Source organism: Heterodontus francisci, chromosome 12 (genome assembly GCF_036365525.1).
Source record: "Heterodontus francisci isolate sHetFra1 chromosome 12, sHetFra1.hap1, whole genome shotgun sequence".
Lineage (NCBI taxonomy): Eukaryota > Metazoa > Chordata > Chondrichthyes > Heterodontiformes > Heterodontidae > Heterodontus > Heterodontus francisci.
In genome coordinates, this window is record NC_090382.1 from 69429883 (window position 1) to 69455764 (window position 25882).

Here is a 25882-nt window from a genome sequence, read left to right on the forward strand (position 1 = left end):
GTGCACCCATGACTTCCCACATGCCACAGGCTATACATTCCACTTGGCCAAGCTGCCTTGCCATACCTTAACTTTACAGACTATTTATTATAAGTAGAAAAGCTTACCAGTTACTCACCAACCAGCTCTTTCCACTGCACTGAATAAAGAACCAAATACTGAAGGGCAAAAACATGAAAAAAGAAGCAGCTCCTCCCCGGTTCATCGAACTCACCACTCACCAAACTTGTATCTCCACACTCAGCTTGCAATCTAAATCTCCTCCTTGCTTTTCCTGATATATATTAATGACCTAGACCTTGGTGTACAGGGCACAATTTCAAAGTTTGCAGATGATATGAAACTTGGAAGCATTGTCAACTGTGAGGAGGATCGTGTAGAACTCCAAAAGAACATAGACAAGTTGGTGGAATGGGCAGACAGATGGCAGATGAAGTTCAATGCAGAGAAATGTGAAGGATTCATTTTGGTAGGAAGAACATGGAGAGACAATATAAAATAAAACGTACAATTCTAAAGGGGGTGCAGGAGCAGAGGGATCTGGTTGTACAAGTGCATAAGTCATTGTAGGTGACAGGGCAGGTTGAGAAAGTGGTTAATAAAGCACACAGCATCTTGGGCTTTATTAATAGGGGCATAGAGTACAAGAGCAAGGAAGTTGTGTTGAACTTATACAAGACACTAGTTCGACCTCAGCTGGAATATTGCGTCCAGTTCTGGGCGCCGCATTTTAGGAACATCCTAGGGGCTACCATTGACCAGAAACTGAACTGGAGTAGCCATCTAAATACCGTGGCTACAAGAGCAGGTCAGAGGCTAGGAATCCTACAGCGAGTAACTCACCTCCTGACTCCCCAAAGCCTGTCCATCATCTACAAGGCACAAGTCAGGAGTGTAATGGAATACTCTCCACTTGCCTGAATGGGTGCAGCTCCAACAACACTCAAGAAGCTTGACACCATCCAGGACAAAGCAGCCCACTTGATTGGCACCCCATCTACAAACATTCACTCCCTCCACCACCGACGCACAGTGGCAGCAGTGTGTGCCATCTACAAGATGCACTGCAGCAATGTACCAAGGCTCCTTAGACAGCACCTTCAAAACCTGCGAACTCTACCAACTAGAAGGACAAGGGCAGCAAATGCATGGGAACACCACCACCTGCAAGTTCCATTCCAAGTCACACACCATCCTGACTTGGAACTATATCGCCGTTCCTTCACTGTCGCTGGGTCAAAATACTGGAACTCCCTTCCTAATAGCACTGTGGGTATACCTACCCCAAATGGACTGCAGCGGTTCAAGAAGGCAGCTCACCACCACCTTCTCAAGGGCAATTAGGGATGGACAATAAATGCTGGCCTAGCCAGCGACGCCCTCATCCCTGAATGAATTTAAAAAAAGGAAAGACATGAGGGCATTGGAGAGAGTGCAGAAAAGATTCACAAGAATGGCTCCAGGGATGAGGAACTTCAGTTATGAAGATAGATTGGAGAAGTTAGGGCTGTTTTCCTTGGAGAAGAGAAGGCTGAGAGGTGATTTGATAGAGGTATTTAATATCATGAGGGGTCTGGACTGAGTAGATAGGGAGAAACTGTCCACTTGTGAAAGGATCGAGAACGAGAGGGCATAGATTTAAAGTATTTGGTAAGAGAAACAAAAGTGTCATGAGGAAAAACTTTTTCATGCAGAAAGTATGTGATGAAATCTAGGAATAATAGGCTTAATTAGGTAGAACTTATATATAATTAATATATTATACCTTTTAGAATTAAAGATTGAATAAATGGTCAGTTTTCAAGACTCACTGAAGTTCCCTTTAAGGGCAGAGTTAAAAATCCATGAACATCCCTGTTACAATGGAATGTGTACCAGAAACACCTTTTAAGTTAAATGAGTCAGGCTATACATGCTCCATTCTGATAACCATAATCCTAATTAGTTGATAATGATATAGACAGACTGACTTAAGGAGATGGTACAAGGTACCATCAAAGAACCATCACAGATGATCAATCACAAAATGGAATGTTACCTACAAAAACAGATGCCATGTAAACCCAATTTAACCCAAAAAGGAAAAAACAGTTACTGCACAAATGTAATTAAAAATCTTTTAAGTATAAAACACATTTATAAAGTTAAGTCTTAGCGTTACTGTAAAACACTACAAACATTTTGACCAGATAAAAGCTCACAACTTCATGAGAATGGAGTTCTCAGCAGATAATTAATTAGGAATAAGTAGCTAATGATATTACCATATATGGATAATGAAAGCAGGAAAAACACACACAGAAAGGTAACACCTACATTCCAAATGATGAGTTAATAGATTAGAAACAGTATAAATGTGAGAGTTTTGAATCAAAAAATCAGAGGTCTTGAAATTCCTCATCAATGCTTCTTAACCTAGGGTAAGAACGGCTGACTGCATGACAAGAGAATTCTGCTCTTAACCCAGAGTGTTTTGTCTTGTTAAGCAGGAGGCTTATTCGGGGAATTTAAGGTAACAGTTTACTTTGGATTTTGATGGATATTCTAAGATATTTTGCTGTAACATTGTCAAGGTTGAACTTTTGGATTCTACTTTAGAAATAAGATAATGTTTTACATCTCTTAGTAATCTTTGATATTGTAGTATACTTATCCACTTAAAAGTGTATTGCATGTTAAATTCTTTAATAAATATATGAAAGTTAATAAATTGTCTCATGTAGTATTCTGTATACAACTACAAGAACCCCCTCTCTGTGTCTCTTTAAGTGGAGAGATACATATTGAAGAGAGTTTCCCAGACCTTTATACTATCTGGGATGTTTATAACTTAGCCATAATTATTTTTAAAATAGGCTATCCGAAAGATGGTGATATTCTCTGTTAGTTTTCTTTCTTTGAGGGAAAACTAGTTCAATTCTTTGGACCCAAATAAGTGTCTATAAGAGTTTGTCTGGTTTGAACTTAATTAAAGGAGATTTGTAGGAGATTTGGTTTAGTTCTTATAAGGGGTTAAAGCCTTAAATCACTTCAAGTGGTTAAGGTCTGGAATGCACTACCTGGGAGTGTGGTGGTGTGGTGGAGGCAGGTTCAACTGAAGCATTCAAAAGGGAATTAGACAGTTATATGAAAAGGAAGAATGTGCCGAAGGAAGGCAGGGAAATGGAACTGAGTAAATTGCACTTTCAGAGAGCCGATGCGGACACGATGGGCCAAATGGCCACGTTCTGCACTGTAACAATTCTGTGATTCTGTAAATCCACCACTATCAACATTCTGGGGGTTATCATTGACCAGAAACTGAACTGGACCAGCCACATAAATGCTGTGGCTACAAGAGCAGGTCAGACGCTGGGAATTCTGCAGCGAGTAACTCACCTCCTGACTCCCCAATGTCTGTCCACCATCTACAAGGCACAAGTCAGGAGTGTGATGGAATACTCTCCACTTGCCTGGATGGGTGCAGCTCCAACAACACTCAAGAAGCTTGACACCATCCAGGAGAAAGCAGCCGATTGATTGGCATCCCATCCACCACCTTCAACATTCACTCCCTTCACCACCGATGCACAGTGGCAGCAGTGTGAACCATCTACAAGATGCACTGCAGCAACTCACCAGGTCTCCTTCGACAAACCAGTGACCTCTACCACCTGGAAGGACAAGGGCAGCAGATGCATGGGGACACCACCACCTGCAAGTTCCCCTCCAAGCCACACACCATCCTGACTTGGAACTATATTGCCATTCCTTCACTGTCACTGGGTCAAAATCCTGGAACTCCCTTCCTAACAGCACTGTGGGTATACCTGCACCCCGAGGACTATAGCGGTTCAAGAAGGCAGCTCACCACCACCTTCTCAAGGGAAATTAGGGATGGGCAATAAATGCTAGCCTAGCCAGCGATGCTCACAGCCTATGAATGAATTTTAAAAAAGACAGCCACAGCATCAACACGGTCAACGACCCATGGGACCCCCCCAAATAGAGGCGGTCCTCGTAGAGCACCCCCTCCCCCTACACACGCAACATGCCCCAATTCCGCTGGAGTCAAAAGTCAACACACTGGCCAATAATATGGAGAAAATGGCCACCACCACCTCCTATAATTTGGATAAGTTGCCCACCTTTAATTCAACTCAGAAAATGGGACAACTAATGGCCAATGTTCACGTGATTGACTGGCCGCATCAGGGACCCAATGGCGGGTTCACTGAAGGGGTCAGGCTCCCACCTGGTCTGAAATGATGCTAACGGGTGACCAGTAGTTCTAGTTTTGCTGCCTGGGGGCTGACAGCAAGTAATGTTAATTGATACTGGATCCTCTGTTGCCATCGTCCACACCCCACACCCTGACCGCTATGCTGCAGCGGAAAGGGATTGCTTAACCGTAACAGGCATTATGGGTGATCAATCTATTGCTTATGCAGGAGACCATATTTCTTGCTTGTTGAATTGAACTTCCGCTTTTTATGTGCATGCAAGAGAGTCGTATTTTGGGCAGCGAACTGTTGCATGTGAGCACGTGATTATCTATTATAATCAAAGTTGTAGATGCATCCGTGCCGGGGGGTGGGCGTCGTGGCTGCAGTAAATTGATTGAAATATCAGACATTCATTCTGTGCTTGTGATTAACGGGGCTTACAGGGCTTACCCGTTCGATACTCCTACAAATTTGCATGGGCGCATTCGTCAGCTCATTCATAAACATGATTGTGGTAAGGTGACAGGTCCTGAATCCATTGAGGGTACCCCTCAGCCCCCAGCTGAACAGTACCCCATTCCAAAGGAAAGCCACCCCTTCCTTAGAGACCTTGTTAATTCCCTCTTTGATCAGGGTTTTATGGTCTGGTATTTTCACAACCAATTCCTCTGTTTGGCTAGTACAGAAGCTGGGCAGCTCATGGCGGCTCACCATTAATTACTGTTATGCTCAGAAGGAGCTGTGTTGAAATAAACAATGAATGGGAGGAATTATGAAATAAAAAATCAACTGTTAAACTGAACCACAAGAAAACGGGCACATTGGTACCACAGACAAAATGGAGTAGAGGTCAGGTGACTCCTCCTGTACTGTCAATAAACTAGTCTGTCTGCAAAAACGAAACTCATTAACTGCGTCTGAAGTAGCTCTGGGGAAAACCCATTGAAATTGAAAAGATCCCATTACACGTTGATGACTCCTACCTATCGGAATGGAACTAACAAAGGTTCAGTAGACAGACTGACTCTGCAGCCCAAACCAAGATGAATAGGTGTGAATTAACACCATTGTAACAGAATGGTCCACATCCAAACACCCACAAATAGCAATGATTTCCATATCCTGGACCATTGTGTGGTCACACCAGGAGAAAGGGCCCTGTGTCACCTGACTGAGACTCAAATGTGATGGATTTTTACCTTTATCGAAGACCACAGAAAGCCAGTTCCAACCAAAGGCTGTGAGATCAGTCCAGCTAAGGGCGAAGCCCTGCTGCTGAAATTATACTTCAACTTGCTGCAGCAGAGAACTTAAAAGGTGATCACCACCTCCAGGATGAAGTTTTAACCACCAGAAATCTACAACACCTCAGCAAGTTCATGACTACAAAAATCCAGGCCTGCACTTTTGAAAAGACTTTCCTCCTGAGAAGATCCAACAGATTTCTGTAAACCATGAACTCTTACATCACTTGGGACTTTCATTGCATCTTACCTTTTCCCTTCTATCTATCTTTATGTGTGGATGTGTATGTGTGACTACAGGAGTGGGTGAAGGTTGTGAACAATTCAGGTTTTGCTGTTTAAATAAAAATGTAACCTTCCTTTTTATAAACTTATGAGAAAATCTGTCATTTGTCTATTTATTTGACCCTTAAAATACTCATGGACTAACACATCATTTTTATCAGAACACTTGGTGCGGACAGTTTAGTTTAGTTTAGTTTAGTTTAGAGGCCCACCAAGTCTGTGCCGACCATCAACTACCCATTTATACTAATCCTACACTAATTCCATATTCCTACCACATCCCCACCTGTCCCTATATTCCCCTACCACCTACCTATACTCGGGGCAATTTATAATGGCCAATTAACCTATCAGCCTGCAAGTCTTTTGGCTGTAGGAGGAAACTGGAGCACCCGGAAGAAACCCACACAGACGCAGGGAGAACTTGCAAACTCCACACAAGCAGTACCCAGAATTGAACTCGGGTATTGTGAGGTGAAAAGTGGAAGCCACCCACACCACTTACCATCTGTCCATAATACTACCGATCCCTCAATAAGGTTACGTTGCATCAAGCTCCCATTGTGAGCAAAGTTCCCACTCTACTCTCCACTATACCATCCCGGGCTAAGATCTTTTTGACAATTGACATTTCTAATGGTTTCTGGAGTATCCCGGTAGCCAAAGAAGACCAGTTACAAACTCATATTCACCTTTTAGGGCCAGGGCTACACATGGACATGCCTACCCCAGGGCTTCCACAATGCTCCCACTTTCTTTCACTCCCATATGGTTCAGATCCTGAAGGCCTTTTCAAGACCTGAATGCCTCCTTCAATATGTTAATGACCTCCTGCTCGCCACTGAAATGATCAATGAGCATTTGAGTCTTCTAGACAAACTGTTAACCTTTTTGACCACTGCAGATCTTAAGGTTAATCCAAAAAAAGTGCAGTTAATATGAGATGAGGTCACCTTCCTGGGACTATCTATTTCCCCTCGTGGTCTCAGCCCAGACCAACACAAAGTGGCTATCATTCGGAGACTACCCCTTCCAGTTTCAAAATGGCTTGGAGATCTTTCCTGGGTCTAATGGGGTATCAGTGAAATTTCACTCCCAACTTCACAGAGATGGCCAAGCCTTTGTATGAACTTCTCAAACAGATCCAGGCAGCTTGGGATTCCAATCAGACACAAGCTGTGGAAGGTTTGAAACAAGCCATTATCCAGGCTACCTGGCTAATCACTCTGGACCCATCCCAGCCATTTCACCGTGAAGTTTCTTCAACAAAAGCAAGCCTTACCCACCGTTCTGAGTCAGTTAGTGGGAGATCGCCTGCAGCCGGTTGTATACGCATCTTGTATTCTCCAAGAGGCAGGGCACACCTATCCGGCCTATGAGTGCCATTTTCTAGCTACTTTCTGGGCCATTAAGAATTATACATATATTACAGGGCTGCAGGAGGTTCACACAATCCCCACTGAACTTTTTATTCAAATCTGGGGATTCCCTTAACTCTTCGCAATGACTTAGCAAATGAACTTTGAAATTTCTCCAGCGAGATCTCGATGTGACTCCCAGGCAAACCACCCGCCTTCCATTCATGTTAGCCTATGAGGGCGACACCTCACACTTCCCCTTTCCACTTATCGATTTCAAGAACCATCCTGTTCAGCACTCACTCGTTCCGGATGCTCCAAATGTGTATGTTGATGGCTCCTCGTATCTTGTCAACGGCTCTCCCAAGACCAGCTATGCCATAGTTATGCCTGATCAGACACTCAGATATAAATTGCATTGTCACTTCTCCCAGTATGCTGAAATTCACGCATTCCTTCTGGCTGTCCGCCAAGCTGCCACACAGGATGTGAATGTTTGGTTTGATCATGCCTATCCCATAAACACTGTCCTATCCTTCCCTTATACCACAAGAATTCCTTCTGGAAAGCCTTTAGTCCAGCAGACACTGCTAAGTCTGTTGTGGACAGCCCTGTCAGAGGTCTGCCCCATGCCACATTGGGAAAGTGGCTGCCCGTAAACAAAATGAGTCTGCCCATACTCAAGGTAACATTGCTGCTGACGTGGCCGCTAAGGAGGCCACTGTATCCGGTGACATGTCACCCCACCTTGACCGGTGTGTTCTGAGCCTGATTTAGCTGACTTACAATGGACCCATCCTCCTTTCTGCACAGTCATGGCACACTTTACCCGCTCCCACGTCATGAGCTGTTGATACCTCAGTCCATTGCCCCTCCTAATGTTGTTAGTGTACCTCCTTTTCTTAGTGATGACCTTATTTCCCTGCTTCACTCCCACCCATCTGCAGGACATTATTCAGCCGATACTAATCTCGCCAAACTTGCGACAGTAGGATGGTGGCCGGGCATGCAGGCACATGTTAGCTGATACCTGTCATGCCTACAGGCAAAGTCTTTTCGGAATTGCAAAAATTATTGGATATAAAACACAAACTACACATATTACACCATCATCAATAGTCAGGGATCATAGACAGACGGAACAGAACCTTGGAAAATATGTTGAATAAATTGTGTACAAAACACCATGCTCAATGGGTTAATTTATTGCCTATGTGCTTGATGGTAATTTGGTCTACGCCACACAAACTACAGGGTTAACCACCCACCCCCCCCCCCCCCCGCCCCATGAAGCTATGACTGGCAAGATTAATGAGGATCCCAGCCTACTGGGGACCACCCATCTGACTCTTCAACCCTGCAATGCAGGATGGTTGGGACGAATGGAGATCGTTAGATTTCTACGTATTAAAAACATCAAGCATTACGGGTATAGTGTAGGAAAATGGTGTTGAAGTAGAAGATCAGCCATGATGGCATTAAATGGTGAAGTGGGCTTGAAGGGCTGAATGGCCTATTCCTGCTCCTATTTATGTTCTTATGTTCTTAACACACGAATACTGTAAACAATTTTGTAGCAGGGAACTTGGGAGTCTCAAAGAAACAAATTTTGGAACAATTTGCCAAAAGCGTTCGGCCCTCACAATACCAAGTGGGAGACAGGATTGTGGTAATCAATTATAGTTAAAAGGAACACTCCTTCAACCCCCAGTGGAAAGGAACATTCTCTAAAGTAGATAAACTGAATCCAGCAGTGTAGTTAACAAACAAAGAACAAAGAACAGTACAGCACAGGAACAGGCCATTCGGCCCTCCAAGCCTGCGCCGATCTTGATGCCTGCCGAAACTAACACCTTCTGCACTTCCGGGGCCCATATCCCTCTATTCCCTTCCTATTCATATATTTGTCAAGATGTCTCTTAAACGTTGCTATCGTATCTGCTTCCACCACCTCCCCTGGCAGCAAGTTCCAGGCACTCACCACCCTCTGTGTAAAAAACTTGCCTTGCACATCCCCTCTAAACTTTGCCCCTCGCACCTTAAACCTATGTCCCCTAGTAACTGACTCTTCAACCCTGGGAAAAAAGCTTCTGACTATCCACTCTGTCCATGCCGCTCATAACTTTGTAAACCTCTATCATGTCGCCCCTCCACCTCCGTCGTTCCAGTGAAAACAATCCAAGTTTTTCCAACTTCTCCTCATAGCTAATGCCCTCCAGACCAGACAACATCCTGGTAAACCTCCTCTGTACCTTCTCCAAAGCCTCCACGTCCTTCTGGTAGTGTGGCGACCAGAATTGCACGCAATATTCTAAGTGTGGCCTAACTAAGGTTCTGTACAGCTGCAACATGACTTGCCAATTTTTATACTCTATGCCCCGACCGATGAAGGCAAGCATGCCGTATGCCTTCTTGACTACCTTATCCACCTGCGTTGCCACTTTCAGTGACCTGTGGACCTTTACGCCCAGATCTCTCTGCCTGTCAATACTCCTAAGGGTTCTGCCATTTACTGTATACCTCCCACCTGCATTAGACCTTCCAAAATGCATTACCTCACATTTGTCCAGATTAAACTCCATCTGCCAATTCTCCGCCCAAGTCTCCAACCGATCTATATCCTGCTGTATCCTCTGACAATCCTCATCATTATCCGCAACTCCACCAACCTTTGTGTCATCTGCAAACTTACTAATCAGACCAGCTACATTTTCCTCCAAATCATTTATATATACTACAAATAGCAAAGGTCCCAGCACTGATCCCTGCAGAACACCACTAGTCACATCCCTCCATTCAGAAAAACACCCATCCATTGTTACCCTCTGTCTTCTGTGACTGAGCCAGTTCATGGTAAATCCAATTCTCATGAAAGAAAGGGGTGACTGATACAAGACAAAATGGTATTATATCAACCAGTTAAAAACTGTAAAAGAGTAAATACTAAACTTGTCTTGCAGGTCAACAATGACTTTAGGCAGAAATGTTGATCCTGATGTTACTGATGATTCTACCTGACTCTGGCAGCTGATCACATTGAAAGGAATGAGCAACTCACATCTATGACACCATGGTGGCAATGCTTTGCAACACCAATATGCACTGGTCCTCCACAGGTGATACCAGGCACTGCAGAAAAAACAGATTCTTGGAACTACACAGGAGAAATTAAAGGTGGTTGTAGTATGAATTACACTATGTTAGGTTGATGACAGGTATGGAAATTAAAAGAAGGGAACGGGATGTGCTGACTGTGCAATTTGTATAAATAGAATGGACCCTATACTTATAAGGGACAGAGAATGAGATGAAAAAAGGAAATGAAAAAGGAGAGAGAGTAGAATGAGATGGAAAAGGAAAGAGCGAATAAGAGAAACTGGGAGAGAAAGAATTATATTTTTATCAAGAAATATTCAAGGTGAAATTCCAAATGTTCTTTCCAATTGAAACTATTGTTTACCATGAACAAAAGGCATGTGGAAGCAAGCATCCACAGATGATGGTTTTACTTACTCAATAATGATTCTGGAATGGACCTGTCATAAGATAAATTAAGGGCTGAGAATGTGATCTTCAGGTACACTTCCAGCCCAAGGAAACTGAATTCTACCTCGCATAGAACTGGTGTGTCGGCTGCAAGCAAGTGGGCCACTCTGGGTCAGGTATGCAGCAATATGGAGCCTGGGCACTCCATAAGCACCAAGCCTCAGCACGCCATAATGTAGGGAGCTAATGCCCAATGTACAACAACGCCACAGGCATCTCATACTCCCTCCCTCTTTCCCAATCTCCCTTGTTCCCTTTATCTCTCATTTTTATTCCATTCTCATTTCCTCCTCCCCTCTCAATCTGTTTGTCACTTCCACAGCCTCTCTCTCATTTGTCGCCTTTCCCCTTTCCTTTCTTTTTCCACATTTTTCTCATTTCTTCTTTGCCTTTCTTTCTTTTCCCACCTATTCTTTTACTGTACATTCTCTCCCTATCTCTTTGTTTCTTTGCTCCCTGTATCCATACCATATCATTTCATTTATTTATATATTCCCATCTCATTCAGTCTCATTCTCCCTTTGCTTTATCTCATCCTCGCCTCTTATTCTCTGTCTAAATACCTTTCTCTTTCCATCTTTCTCTCACTTTTTCTGTGTCTTTAATTCCATTCTACAATTTTTGTTTTTATGAACTGATTTCTAACAAGGTATCTCAGTTGTCAAACCTACCATTCACAACTGATTCTGCTCTTTATCATGAGAATGAACATGGATTGCAAAATCCTATTTTTCCAAGAACTTACCAATTTCTTCGAAAGACAAATTCATTATTTAGTTTCGTTGCATTTGTCTCTGACGTTCAGAACTCCTTCCTAATCTAATTTTGAAGGAGAGGCGAGAGGGGTAGAACTAGCTGAGGTGTTGGAAGTAAGAGAAGGTGCCAGAGGATTAGCAGGACAGGTTAAGGGATATGGTTTGGTGATGAGGGCCACACTACCACCACAACATTTGAGCAGGACAGGTTGTGGAATGTATAGACAGGTGAGAAGGCTTCAGTAAGTGGCAATTGCCATCTATAAGCTTAGCTTCCATCAAAGCCATGATGTCAATGCACTCATCCACAATAAGGTTGTGGCCATTCTAACCATATTTTAATCCGGTTTGCTATCCTCCCTCTAAATTGATATCCCTTGACCTTTTCTAGTAATCTCCCATGTGGTACTATAATGTTTCTGTCTGCTTCGGCTGTAGACTATAGATTTGTTTTTCCGTCTTTTCCAAAAAGGACTGGAAGAATAATTAGATCATTGTATAAAATATATGTTTACAAACATAAGCTTCTGAGATAAATGAGAGCCATTATAGAAATGTACAATAAAAAAGGCCATTTATTAAAGTCAAAGGCTTTCTTAAATTCCATGTCCATTACATCTACAATGTCTGTATCTCCTTAAAAGATTCTCTAAAGTTTGTCAAGCATGATTTTCCCTTTTGAAATCTCTGCTATATGCTTCCAACTATTTTCTTTTTAATCTAGCTGTGTGGTAATTTAATCCTCAATTAAAGGGTACGGAGAAATGGCAGCTCAATGAGACTAAGTGGACAGCTTTTTAAGAGAACAGACAAAGCCATAATGGGGCAAATGGCCTTCTTTCTCGTTATACAATTCTATAATGGCTCTCATTTATCTCAGGAGCTCCTGTTTATAAGTATATATTTATACAATGATCTACCTGATGTAGAGATCTAGTAGATGTCAGGTAGAAAATACTATTGAGAACCAGGCTGAATATAGAAGGTTCAGAGGGGAAGTGAAAAAGCAAACAAGAAAAGCAAAGGGAGAATATGAAAAGGGACTGGCAGCTAATATAAAAGGGAATCCCAAAGTTTTCTATAGACATATAAATAGTAAAAGGGCGGAAAAAGGAGAAATGGGGCCAATAAGAGACCTAAAAGGGGATTTATGCATAGAGGCAGAGGGCATAGCAGAGGTATTAAATGAATACTCTGCATCTGTCTTTAGAGTCATAGAGCGATATAGCACTGAAACAGGCCCTTTGGCCCACTGAGTCTGTGCTGACCATCAACCACCCATTTATACTAATCCTACATTAATCCCATATTCCCTACCACATCCCCACAATTCTCCTACCTACACTAGGAGCAATTTATAATGGCCACTTTACCTATCAACCTGCAAGTCTTTGGCTATGGGAGGAAACCAGAGCACCCGGCAGAAACCCACACAGTCATAGGGAGAATTTGCAAACTCTGCACAGTCAGTATCCAGAACCAAACCCAGGTTGCTGGAGCTGTGAGGCTCTTACCAAGGATTAAGATGCAACCCAGGCAATAGTGAAAGAGGAGGTAATTCAGAAGGGTTTAAAATTGATAAGGAGGAGGTATTGGATAGGCTGTCTGTACTTAAAGTGGATAAGGCACCAGGACCAGATGAGATGCATTTAAGGACACTGAGGGAAGTGAGAGTGGAAATTGCAGAGGCACCAGCCATAATTGTTCAGTCTTCCTTGTACTCAGGGGTGGTGGCAGAGGATTGGAGAATTGCAAACATTACACCCTTGTTCAAAAAAGGGTGTAAAGATAAGCCCAGCAACTACAGGCCAGACAGTTTAACTTCAGTAATGGGGAAATTTCTAGAAACAATAATTTGGGACAAAATTAATAGTCAAATGGACAAATGCGGCATGGATTACTTAAGGGAAAAGCATGTTTAACTAACTTGCTGGAGTTATTTGAAGAGGTAACAGAGATGGTTGATGAGACCAATGATGTTGATGTGGTGTACATGGACTTCAAAAGGCATTTGATACAGTGCCATACAACAGACTTGTGAGCAAAGTTATAGCTCATGGAATAAATGGGACAGCAGTGACAAGGATACGGAATTGGCTGACTGACAGGAAACAAAGAGTAGTGGTTAATTGATGTTTTTCGGGATGGAAGAAGGTTTGTAGTGGAGTTCCTCAGGGGTCAGTTGCTTTTCCTGATATATATTAATGACCTGGACCTTGGTGTACAGGGCACAATTTTAAAGTTTACAGATGATACGAAACTTGGAAGCCTTGCGAACTATGAGGTGGTAGTGTAGAACTTCAAAAGGACATAGACAAGTTGGTGGAATGGGAAGACAAGCGGCAGATGAAGCTCAATGTGGAGAAAATGTGAAGTGATTCATTTTGGTATCAAGAACATGGAGAGACAATATAAAATAAAGGGCACAATTCTAAAGTGGGTGCAGGAGCAGCGGGACCTGGGTGTAGCTGTGCATAAGTCATTGAAGGTGGCAGGATAGGTTGAGAGAGTGGTTAATAAAGCATATAGTATCCTGGGCTTTACAAATAAGGGCACAGAGGACAAGAGCAAGGAGGATATGTTGAACTTGTATAAGACACTAGTTCGGCTTCAACTGGAGTACTGCGTCCAGTTTTGGGTGCTGCACTTGAGGAAAGATTTGAAGGCATTGGAGAGAGTGCAGAAAAGAGTCACGAAAATGTTTCCAGGGATGAGAAACTTCAGTTATGAAGATGGATTGGAAAAGTTAGGACTATTTTCCTTGGAGAAAAGAAGGCTGAGAGGAGATTAGATAGAGGTATTCAAAATCATGAGGGGTCTGGACAGAGTAGAAAGGATTAAGAACGTGAGGGAACAGAGTTAAAGTAATTGGTAGAAGAAGCAAAAGCGACATGAGGAAAAATTTTTCACGCAGCAAGTGGTTAAGGTCTGGAATGCACTGCCTGAGTGTGTGGTGGAGGCAGGTTCAATTGAAGCATTCAAAAGGGAATTAGATAGTTATATGAAAAATGTGCAGGGTTATGGGGAGAGGGTGGGGGAATGGCACTAAGTGAATTGCTCGTTCGGAGAGGCAGTGCAGATACGATGGGCCGAATGGCTTTCTTCTGCACATTAACAAGCCTGTGATTCTGTGAATTCTGTGATTCGAGTTATTCTTCCAGTCCTTTTTGGAAAAGAACAGAAAAATAAATCTACAGCAGAAGCAGAAAGAAGCATTATAGACCCAAGGCAGCAAACTATGAGAAAATAATATTGAAGAAGACAAGTGGCTAGGTTGACAAAAGAGGGGTTGATCTTGAGTCACAGAAGTCAATACTGTTCACCGCAACGATCATTTTAGAATGTTTAAACCATAAAAATGTCATATTTGTATGTATTATCAGTGAATATTGTTTAAAATTGGCAATTTGTACTTGAAAGATTTTTGTTTTCACTAATAATGTTTATGAACTCTAACATCAAATATGTTTGAATCCAGATGAACTCATCCAGAGTGGTCAATATTGAGAAAATGTTTGAAGGAATTTATGATTAAAAAACCCAAGAGAGATCACAACCCCATTCAAATACATTGTATATTTTAAAGATTAATATTTTTCAAAATAGGTAGCATATTTACACCAAAAAATAGTCAATCTATTGACTTGAGGCCTTTATACATGATCTAACCATAAGACTCTGGTGCGTCAAAGCACACCCCATTTCTGTCATCTTTCTCCTGAAAGGAAAATCCAGGGGAAATTTAAATAAGCTTTTGCAGACCATTTTAAATACATTCAGGATAGAGAAAATCTAACATATATTTGGAACTTTATTTTGGCAAATTGTGTACATTTAAGAGTTTTACTGCACTCATCATTTAACTGCAATCAAAAGGTTCATTTTGCATTATTCTAAATACGTACTCGCTAATAGAATGTTATTGTTTATTGCGAGGGGAATCGAATACAAAAGTAGGGAGATTATGCTTCAGTTACACAGGGCATTGGTGAGACCACATTTGGAATACTCTGAATAGCATTGGTCCCCTTTTTTAGGAAGGATGTAAATGCATTGGAAGCAGTTCCGAGAAGGTTTACTAGACTAATACCTGGAATGGTTCCGAAGAAGGGTCACTGACCTGAAACGTTAACTCTGCTTCTCTTTCCACAGATGCTGCCAGACCTGCTGAGTGGTTCCAGCATTTCTTGTTTTTATTCCTGGTATGGGCTTATGAGGAAACGTTGGACAGGCTAGGCTTGTATCTGCTGGAATTTAGAAGAGCAATTGACAAATCCCAACCTGACAGGTTGCAAGGTGACAACTGCCAAACTGACGACTCAGAGCTGGCAAGCCAAACCTGTAGGGATGGGAGGTAACAATTCTTTGACTTGGCCTTTGCTGTCCTATCGAGCCAGTTGGCACCAATCAGTTGCGCGCCGTTTCCACCACAGGCGAGGGGCTGAGCCGGAGCGGGGGGTGGAGCGAGGGAGGAGGAACCAGAGGCGGTAGATAACTTAAGGCTCAGTATGGGGCAGAAGCCGAGACAGGCAGGCACGCACGCAGCAAAGCGATCTGGAAAGTTTCTTGAGCGACAGAGTAGTTTCTAACTACCACGATGTGCGGTAAGCAAAACTCAGCTCCAAGATGCCGTGGACGGGTGAATTTTTCCATGGCATCTTGATGAGTGATCTCTCACTTTCTTTCCCCTTGTTTGTTTTCTTGGTTACGTTTCAGTTCTTCAGTTTTCCTTAAAATATTCTTGCTGTTAGCAGATGTACATATTAGTGTTTGGGGGAAAGCTCAGAGCACAAAGTTTTCCTGGCAGAACTTTTTCTTTGCTATTTTTCGTATTTTGAGTAGATTGTAGTAGTGGAGTTTCCCACTAGGACTGATAATTCAGATCTGGTAATTAGAGCTGTATTGGTCCAGTCAGACGATTGAAATCGGTGGGGTTTCTCTCTTCCCCTCCACCCCGCAGAAAAAGAAGTTGCAAGTCCACTGAAGCGAAAGAATTGGAGTAACTTTTCAAAAAAGTAAAACGGGTATAAAAAAAAACTAAAGGAGTGAGATTGGACGTGTGAGAGACGTGAATGATTGATTGTTCAAAAAGTTTCCCTCTAAGCAATTATAGAGATTTTTTGAATAAATGTTACAAAACTACTTTTAACATGACGCCAAACGATCTTAATTGTAGGTGTATTGTTTTATGGGTTTTTTTGTTTCAAATATTGTACTGCATGAACAACTTTTGAAATATGGGAATCTATATTGTTTCAGTGTAGTTTAAGGTCTGGTTTAAGTTTAACTACCATCTTAAAACCAGTTTTGAGTATCAGTCTGTATGTAGGCATGCCCCTGTACTGTGTTTTAAATGAGTGATTTCTAGCAGATTTTCAAAACTTCCTTCAAGGATATTGTGTTCTAATATCATAAATCAGTTTTCTAACACCAGAATTAATTAAATTGCTTTTCATGTCCTCGGGCTGTTCCAAAGTGCTTCACAGAATTATTTTTCAAGTGCAGTTACTTTTGTTAGGTAGAAGAAATGGCAGACAGCAAGATTCTAGAGAAAGCAAATTAGATAAGTGACCATATAGTCTGTTCTGGTGTTGGTTGAAAGATAAGTGATGACCAAAACACTCGAAGAATCACTGGTGTAATACAAAATTTTAGATTTGCTGCATGATTAATTTACCCCTCTTCAGGAAACTGACATTTCTTTTATTAAATATTGTACTTCTGGGAGAGATATCAATTTTTGAGATTTATATTCTAACATTTTGTGTGTTTACAAAACTTACTTCCAGTTGTCATAATTTACAACATTTACCGTTGTAAATTGCTGTCAACATTTACCAGTTTTGCTATGTTATCCATCATAAAGCAGTTGCAGGTCTGGCTATTTGGTCGCTCTGTGGACTAACTTACATAGAAACAGGAGTAGGCTATTCAACCTCTCGAGTCTGATCCATCGTGAATTAGATCATGGTTGATCTGTATCTTAACTCCATTTGCCCACCTTTGGTTCCAGATCACTTCATATCCTTACCTTACAATCTATCAATCTCAGTTTTGAAATTTTTAATTAATATAGCCTCAACAGAATTTTGGGGGAGGGAGTCCCATATTTCTGCTGTTCTTTTGGTGAAGAAGTGCTTCCTGAAATCACCCCTAAACAGCCTTCTCTCTAATTGTAAGCTTTTGGACTGGACTATTCTGGACTCCAATACCAAGACCACTTACTATCACCTCTGTAACATCACCTGCCTCTACCCCTGTCTCCGCTAATCTGTTAATGAAAACTGTCTTCCATGCCTTTGTTACCTCTAGATTCGACTATTCCAGTGCTCTCCTGGCTGGCCTCCCACCTTGCACCCTGTGTAAACTTGAGCTCATCCATAATTCTGCTGCCCATATCTTAACTTGCAATGAGTCCTGATCACTCATCATCCTTGTGCTTCTGATCTGCATTCGCTTTTGGTCCTGTAATACTTCAATTTTAATATTCTCATCCTTGTTTTCAAGTACCACCCATGTCCTCGCCCTGCCTATCTCTTAACCTCCTACAAGCCTCTGAGATCTGGGCATTTCTCTAGTTTTGGCCTCTTGCACAATCTCAATGGAGTTCCTTCCTTAAACCTCCTGTGCCCCTCTATCCCTCTCTCCTTTTTAAGATGCTCCTCAAAACCTATCTCTTTGACCAAGCTTTTGGTCACCTGTCCTAATATCATCTTATACAACAACAACAACTTATATTTATATAGTACCTTTAACATAATAAAATGTCCCAAGGCGCTTCACAGAAGCATTATAAAACAAAATATGACACCGAGCCACATAAGGAGATATTAGGTAAGGAGATATTATGAGGAGGAACGGAAGGTAGAAAGGCAGAGAGGTGTAGGGAAGGTATTACGTGACTCAGTGCCAAATTAATAATCACGCCTGTGAAGTGCCTGGGATGTTTTACTATGTTAAAGGGGCTGTATAAATGCATGTTGTGGTTCGGTTCAAAGTGATCATAAGATCATAAATAGGAGGAGTAGGCCATTCGGCTCTGTCATTCAATAAGAACAGAGCCGATCTGATTGTGGCCTTAACTTCATTTTCCTGCCTGTTTCCCGTAACGCTTGACTCTCTTGTAGATCAGAAATCTGTCTAACTCAGTCTTGAATATATTTAAGAAGCCAGCCTCCACTACTGTCTGGAGAAGAGAATTCCAAAGAATAAAAACCCTCTGAAAGATGAAATGGATAACCTTGCACTTCCCACATTGAACTCCATCTGCCACAGTTTTTCCCACTCACTTAATCTGTCAATGTCCCTTATTAACTTGCTGCTCTCACATACCTGTTCCACCTAACTTAGGGTTATTGGCAAAATTGGATATATGACTCTCTATTCCTTCATCTATTCCAATTTTCTAAAATCTCCCAACCCCATTGTGTATTATATATTGTAGCAGGGGTTCATAGTGTAATGCTCACTAAAGCTTTTTTTAATTCTTTCCCCCCACCCCCCAAATTAGTGATAATCTTTGGAAAGATTAGAGTTCTTTTAATTCTTTCCTAAAATAGTTAACACTGGAGATTCACAAAGATTCAGTCAGTACCTGAAAAGGTAGGTTTTGATGGAAACCTTAGGTTGTAAGTTGGAAATGCTCTGAGGGAAGATGGAGCAATTGATGTCTTAGCTTCTGCATTATGGCTTTAAGTTGTAGAGAAATAATATCAGAATTTCATTTTTTCGACCTAATTAGTCATACAGTATGGTATGCTCTTGTTCTGCAAAATGTTAACTGAACTTTTGACTGGTGATTGAGAAATAAATGTCTTTCTTCTATTCTTAATTAGTTTTGCCTTTAACTGAACCATATTGATTGAAAGTAGAGATGACTCCAGCTTTACTCACCCAAGTGAACTTGAATGTAATTTTAGTCACATTAGAGTTTTCTGAGTCTCATTGCCAATAGCCAGTTGCATGTTTTAAATTTTAATATGTCAGTAGACTGAAAGGGTTTGGGACTGAAGACTGTATTGTACTAAGATAGAATTTGCAATTCTTTGCAATTGATGTCAATGGCTTTCGTCTCTAGTAAGTTAATGAATACTGTATTTCTGTTGTAAGATGTTGATTTCTAATGTAATGCTATCAAGTTTTTAAGCTCAATAATCCTAATACTTTTCACAGAATTATAATCTTTATGAAATGCTGTTAGCTAATCTTTGAGGATTTCTACATTATATATAGAATATATTATATTAATTTCTATCTATATACAGAATTAAAAATCAGTTTCTGTTACTTCCTATGATAATATTCAGCATCATTTCCCATTTGAGAGGGAATGAAGATCTGCTTTTGGCTGCTAAAAGGGTTATGGAAACAATGTGAGTTAACATTGATATGCTTTTTGGTTGATTCTCGAATTGTACTGTGTAAAGGCCAACTTGCACCTAATCTACGCCCTAGTATTACTGACAGTAAACTTGAGTACTTTGAACAGTTGCAAGTTGTTGTTGAATTATTTTAGGCAAAAGGAATAGTTTTAGCTTTGGAATATGAAGATTCCACTATTACAGCCTAGCATGTGCAGTGTCAGTGTAAAAAGTTGTGTACTGAATGTATGATTTGTTTGACTTTAGTCCAGGAAATGTTAATCTAGCCTTTTGGCAGCACACTTTGAGACAAACTGTCTCAGAGAAGTGGTCTCCAGTGACTGGTGAGCCTTATGGTTTGCATGTGCAGAAGCAAAATAAGGGTTTGCTTGAAAATGAAACTTTAGTCAGTCAAAGAATAAAGGGAGCTTTGTGAGAGCAATATGAAGGAGGGCTCCAAATCTGGATTTTTGATCACAAATACTAGAGTAAATTTACGGTATTTCTTGTTTTGGTGATTATTTCATGTAAAAGTTAGCACTAAGCTTTTTTATTTGCTCATTGTAATATTCCAAACTAAAATGTAGTTTGGAAAAAATGTATCAGCAGGTATTAAGCAGCTGAACCTGAAATAAGTATTCCCTATTTGAAGTTACAAGGGAGTAATGGTAACCAAATGTTGTATTATTTAAAAAAAAATCTTGGGTCTCTCACTGAGGACATTTTGAATGAAAGTATGAAATTAGGAGCTGGAGTAGGCCACTTGGCCTCTCAAGCTTGCTCCGCAATTCAGTAAGGTCATGGCTAACTGAATCCTCCACATTCCCGCCTACCCCCGATAACCTTTCACTCTCTTGCTTATCAAGAATCTATCTACCTCTGCCTTAAAAATATTCAAAAACTCTGCTTCCACTGTCTTTTGAGGAAGAGAATTATATAGACTCACGAATGTCTGTGAGAAAAAAGTTCTCATCTCTGTCTTAAATGGATGACCCCTTATTTTTAAATAGTGACCCCTAGTTCTAGATTCTCCCATCAAGGGGAAACATCCTTTCCACATCCACCCTGTCAAGACCCCTCAGGATCTTGTATGTTTCAATCAAATCACCTCTTACTCTTTTAAACTCCAGTGGATACAAGCCTAGCTTGTCCAACATTTACTCATAAGACAACCCAGCCATTCCAGGTATTAGTCGAGTAAGCCTTCTCCGGACTGCTTCCAATGCATTCACATCCTTCCTTAGATAACATAACCAATACTGTACACAGTACTCCAGATGTGGTCTTACTAATGCCCTGTATAACTGAAGCATAACCTCCCTATTTTTATATTCAATTCCCCTCGGAATAAATGATAACATTCTACTAGCTTTCTTAATTACTTGCTGTACCTGCATAGTAAACCTTACATGATTCATGCACGAGAGCACCCAGATCCCTCTGCAATCTCTCACCATTTCATAGAATCATAGAAAGTTTACGCCACAGAAGGTGGCCACTTGGCCCATCATGCCATTTAGATAATCTGCTTTTTTATTTGAAAATTCTGCAATAACATTTTGGCTGATAGGTATTTTTATGTTGGTATACATGATCGCAAGATTTATTTACATTTTTACTCAAATAAAGTACTTTATGTAGGGGTATATAATGTGAATAAATATTGGAGATCTAATGCACAAAAATATAAACAATTGATTGACATAGAACCACATCACCATGGTCCAACAGAATAGGTAACATTGTCAATAAACTAGCAAAAGAGAATTTGGATTTGTACCAGTTCTAAGTGTGAAGTGTTTTGTTTTGAGAGGAAATTCTGTTCTTTCAGAACATGTCTTTTCACCTCCTCTGTTACACCAGGATGCTATCTTACAGTTGATTACCAGGAGCCATGAGCCCAGAATTCATGATTGTAATGATGGTAAAACAGTTGGTTGTCATTCCTGGTGTAAAACTGGCAGTGATTTTTGGTGTCCACACATGTGCAGTTAAACATGGAAATCTGAATGTCGCAGTTTTGGCAGATGCAATCAACACCATCAGTGATTTCACGTGTGAACTTCAACTTTCTACATTTTTTTTTACAGTGAGAATACTATGAAAATGTTGAACCTTATTGAAAGAAGTGTAACTATGTATTGTGGGATGTGGGCATCATTGGCTAAGCCAGCATTTATTGCCCATCCCTAATTGCCCTTGAACTGAATGGCTTGCTAGGCCATTTCAGAGGGCATTTTAAGAGTCAACCACATTGCTGTGGGTCTGGAGTTACATATAGGCCAGACCAGGTAAGGACAGCAGATTTCCTTCCCTAAAGGACATTAAGTGAACCAGATGAATTTTTACAACAATCAACAACGGTTTCATGATCACCATTAGACTAGTCTTTTAATTCCAAATTTGTTAATTGAATTCAAATTGCACCATCTGCCGTGGTGGGATTCAAACCCATGTTGCCGGAGCATTAGCCTGGGCTCGGATTACTAGTCTAGTGACATTACCGCTACATCACCACCTCCCCACTAAAGTGTGAAGTGTCATTCCCTCACAATAGTGTTTAAAAATACCATGATTTTTAAAATAGTTAATTTTTATTTTATTTTTAAAAGTTAATGATATTTCAGCTTCTACCCTAACCCTATGTGTATGTCACAATCTTTATTTACTTTCAGTAAAATAATTAAAAGGTGAATTATCACCTGTGTTTTTTTGCTTCCTGGTGTGCTGGCTGTGTGAATTCTTCCATCCGATTGGCTGATCAGCCGGCTTGATGAGTTTATTGTTGCTGGGCATCACAGATTTCCTCATAGATGATGCCAGATTCAAAATCACATTGAATAGGGGAAATCAACGCTCTAGAGCCCACTAAATCTTTGTGAGCAGCTTTTTTTGATGCAAGCGGCAAGCGTTGTCGGGTTGCCACTGACTGCAAAATTCAGGCCATAATAACCGGCATATATCAGCAAGAGAATTGCAATGGCTTCTTTTTGCACCTTCAGGTTTTTTTTTTAATTTAAAGATCTTAATGGCATTTCAAAACATTATGTGCAGGCCATATTAGAGTTCATGGCTATCACTTTTTAGTTCTCTTCTACTTTTTTCCTTTTAGGAAAATAAATTGAATTATAACACCTAACCCCTGGCTATCAAACACCAGTCCCTGTACTTCAAAGTAAATGCAATGAGCCAGTTCCATTGCTGCTTTTATTTCCATCCAGCGGGATTTATTTATCATAGAGTTTTAGCCGTGCTGTCACCTCCTAAGTAAAGATCTTTTGGGTAAGTTTGAGCAGGCATGTGCAGAGCTCCACTTTACCCGAGTATAAAGCATTGCAGAGATGGCACTATAGTCCTGATTTTGTGATCCAGACAAATAATGGAAGGTTATGAGTACCATGGCATTTCTGATGGCGGGACCGGAAGTTGTCGTAACTTCCGCTTCTGCTGCAAATGCATTTCCCATGCGATTTTGTATGTAAATTAGCTGTGCCGTGATGGACATGGGGGGCACGTGGGATCATGCGGCGAGGGCAGCCTTTCATTGATGGAACCCGCCATCACTGCCCCAAGAACCATGATCGCCACAGATATAAAACATTTTTGTGCTTGCAGCCTCAAGGATCAACAGCCTTCCTTTCATGTATCTTCAGACTAACTTAAATTGAAGCTTTTACTTAATATTCATTTGCCTCACTCATTTTGTAAAGGCTGCGTTTGCTGACAACGCAACCACTTAGGTGGCGCAGTACTAGCACATGTGCAAATGCAGCCTCATCGACTGAAACGTCACTGTCTGCGACGTTCAGGTAGCGGCCAGGATTAAAGCTAGCACTGCTCAATTTATCACAGAAAAACAACTTCAACCCATGGCAGCACACAATGGACGTGTTTGATACTTGGAGAACATTGCGCTGTTTAAAGTCTCATCAGAAGGACAGCACCTTTGATAGTGCTGCACACCCTGCGTAATTCTGTGAGATTTCAGTGCCATCCCGCTCTCCCGCTGCTCACTCCCCACCCCCATCCGGTTCTCCAGCCCCTCGCTCACCGCTTCACCCCCCCCATCCCTCCAGATACTAGCTCTAGGCCGTGGGCTGCTTCCCTCCTCTCAGCCACTTGCTCCTACATTGCCCCGTCACCCCTCGTGCCCTGCTTTGCTTCTTTGGGCGCAGCGAGTGGCCAAAAGGAGGGAAGCGACCCACAGCCTATAGCTAGCATTTGGACGGATGGGGAGGCAAGCGGGGAGCGATGAACTGGACAGCGGGAGGGGGGGGGGGAAGCGGGGAACGAGCAACCGGATGATTGGGGGGGGTGGGGAAGCGAGGAATGAGCAGCCAGATGGTGGGTGGGGGGAAACGAGGAGCGAGCGGCCTGGAGTGAGTGACCAAGGGGGGAAAAGTGTTTTCTTGCACATGCACCAGTTAGCGTTTTTCTGCGCATGCGTCAGCTAGTCCTGGCAATGCAAGATGTAGTCTATGCATGTGCATCATCTGAGCGCAGGAGGCCGTTTGCGCATTTGCACATGTGCGCAGCTTGGAGCACTCTGATGATGTCAGCGGGCCGCTGCGTTGTCAGGAGTCACTTTGTTATGTGAAAGTCACCTCCAACTTCACATCATTTATTTTCCCTATAGCCAAAGTGAATCAACTGGCAGCCAGCAGGCAGCGTCCACCCACGGTTCAGTGATGCCTCCCTGCAGGTTCTCCTCCAGGCCGTCAGGGAGAGGTGGGAGATTCTCTTCCCTGCAGGTGGAGTCAGAGGACCATCCCGCCTCATTAAGGCAGCCTGGATGGAGGTAACAGAGGAGGTCTCAAACCGTGGGGTTTCTCGTAGAACATGGGTGCAGTGAGGCAAGTGCATCAATAACTTGCTCAGATCAGTGAGCGTAAGTGTTCCTGGTGAAGCTGCTCCATTGATTTCTTCCGTTGCTCCGTGTCTTTAAGGCACAGGGTACACAAGGAATGCAGTGGAATGCATGAGCAGCCTTGGTGCTATCTACTAAATGATGAAAATTGGCATTGTTTATGTGATTGGATGTGTCGTGCGAAAGCCACTGTAGAATGAGTGATGTTGATGCATGTATGCAATGGTTGTGATGTATCATTTGCCATGTCATTAAATCTGCACTTCCGCTGCAGGATAAACAAAGTCTATACCAGCACGAGCGTGCTAAAACAGGAGGAGGGGTCCCTGACATTAGGCTGCTGATCACAGCTGAGGAGGAGAGGCGTCGGAGATCGCAAGAGAGGAGGGAGGCAGGGCAATCGGATGAAGTGTCATCTCTGCTCTTGCAGCCATATGTAGAAACTAAAGGAAATTGTGTGAACTCATGTGAAGCACATGCTTAAAGTGCCTCAGTTTGTGTCTCCACTGCAGGTGCCCACACTCGAGTCGCAGAACGCCACATAGCCCAAGAATCCTCCTCTGGGGAGGAAGAAGAAGCCAGTGCCCCCCCCAGAGGGTGCACCTTCACCTGCCTCTTCTTCCACCTCCACCAACACAGATACATCCACACGGTCTGCAGGGGAGTTGAAGATCAGAATATGGGTCACAAGCTGGTGGTCACGACAGAGACATGCCCCAGCATCTGAGGGAGCATGTGCCGGCCGAGTCTCCTGACAATTGGAGGACCGCTGCGGACCAGGCCCCTGCTCGGACCCACGCTCATGATGATTCTGTTTGTTGCTATGAGACGTCTGCTGAATGTACAGCAAAGCCATGTGGAAAATATGTCGGAGATGCGTGAGGTCATGTGTGGCTTTACGCGTGCCATGGAGGACTCCATGCAAGCCATGACGTCTGCTTTGTCCCAGGCATTTGAGCGTATGGCTTCCTCAGTAGAGAGTCTGGTTGAGCACTTGAGCCATATGCAATCTGACCTGCACTCCATTGCTGTTGCTGTGGGCTCCATGCAGCAGAGTCTAAGCGAGAGGGGGACGAGGAACCTGGACTTCCCTCCAGATGCTCCTACCCCTCAGGGACACGGGCATGTACCATCATGCACTCAGATGGAGGAGGTGCGCGTGCCAGCTGCCCTGGACCTTCCTCTCAGCTCACTCCCAGGGTAAGCAGTGTCTCATCCTCCACCCCACCCCACCACCCCCCCCCCCCAACCTCCAGGACACC

The 25882-nt window shown here is 42.3% G+C and overlaps 1 protein-coding gene across 1 annotated transcript in view; it reads left to right on the plus strand.

The window, feature by feature from the left end:
* Positions 1 to 15911: 15911 nt before the first annotated feature.
* The window catches only part of LOC137375616 (glutamine--fructose-6-phosphate aminotransferase [isomerizing] 2-like), an 87450-nt gene continuing 77479 nt past the window's right edge, over positions 15912 to 25882 (plus strand). Inside the window, exon 1 of the mRNA XM_068042992.1 lies at positions 15912 to 15997. Coding sequence (XP_067899093.1) covers positions 15991 to 15997 — 7 coding nt within the window. The 5' untranslated portion in view covers positions 15912 to 15990. The remainder of the gene's footprint in view (positions 15998 to 25882) is intronic.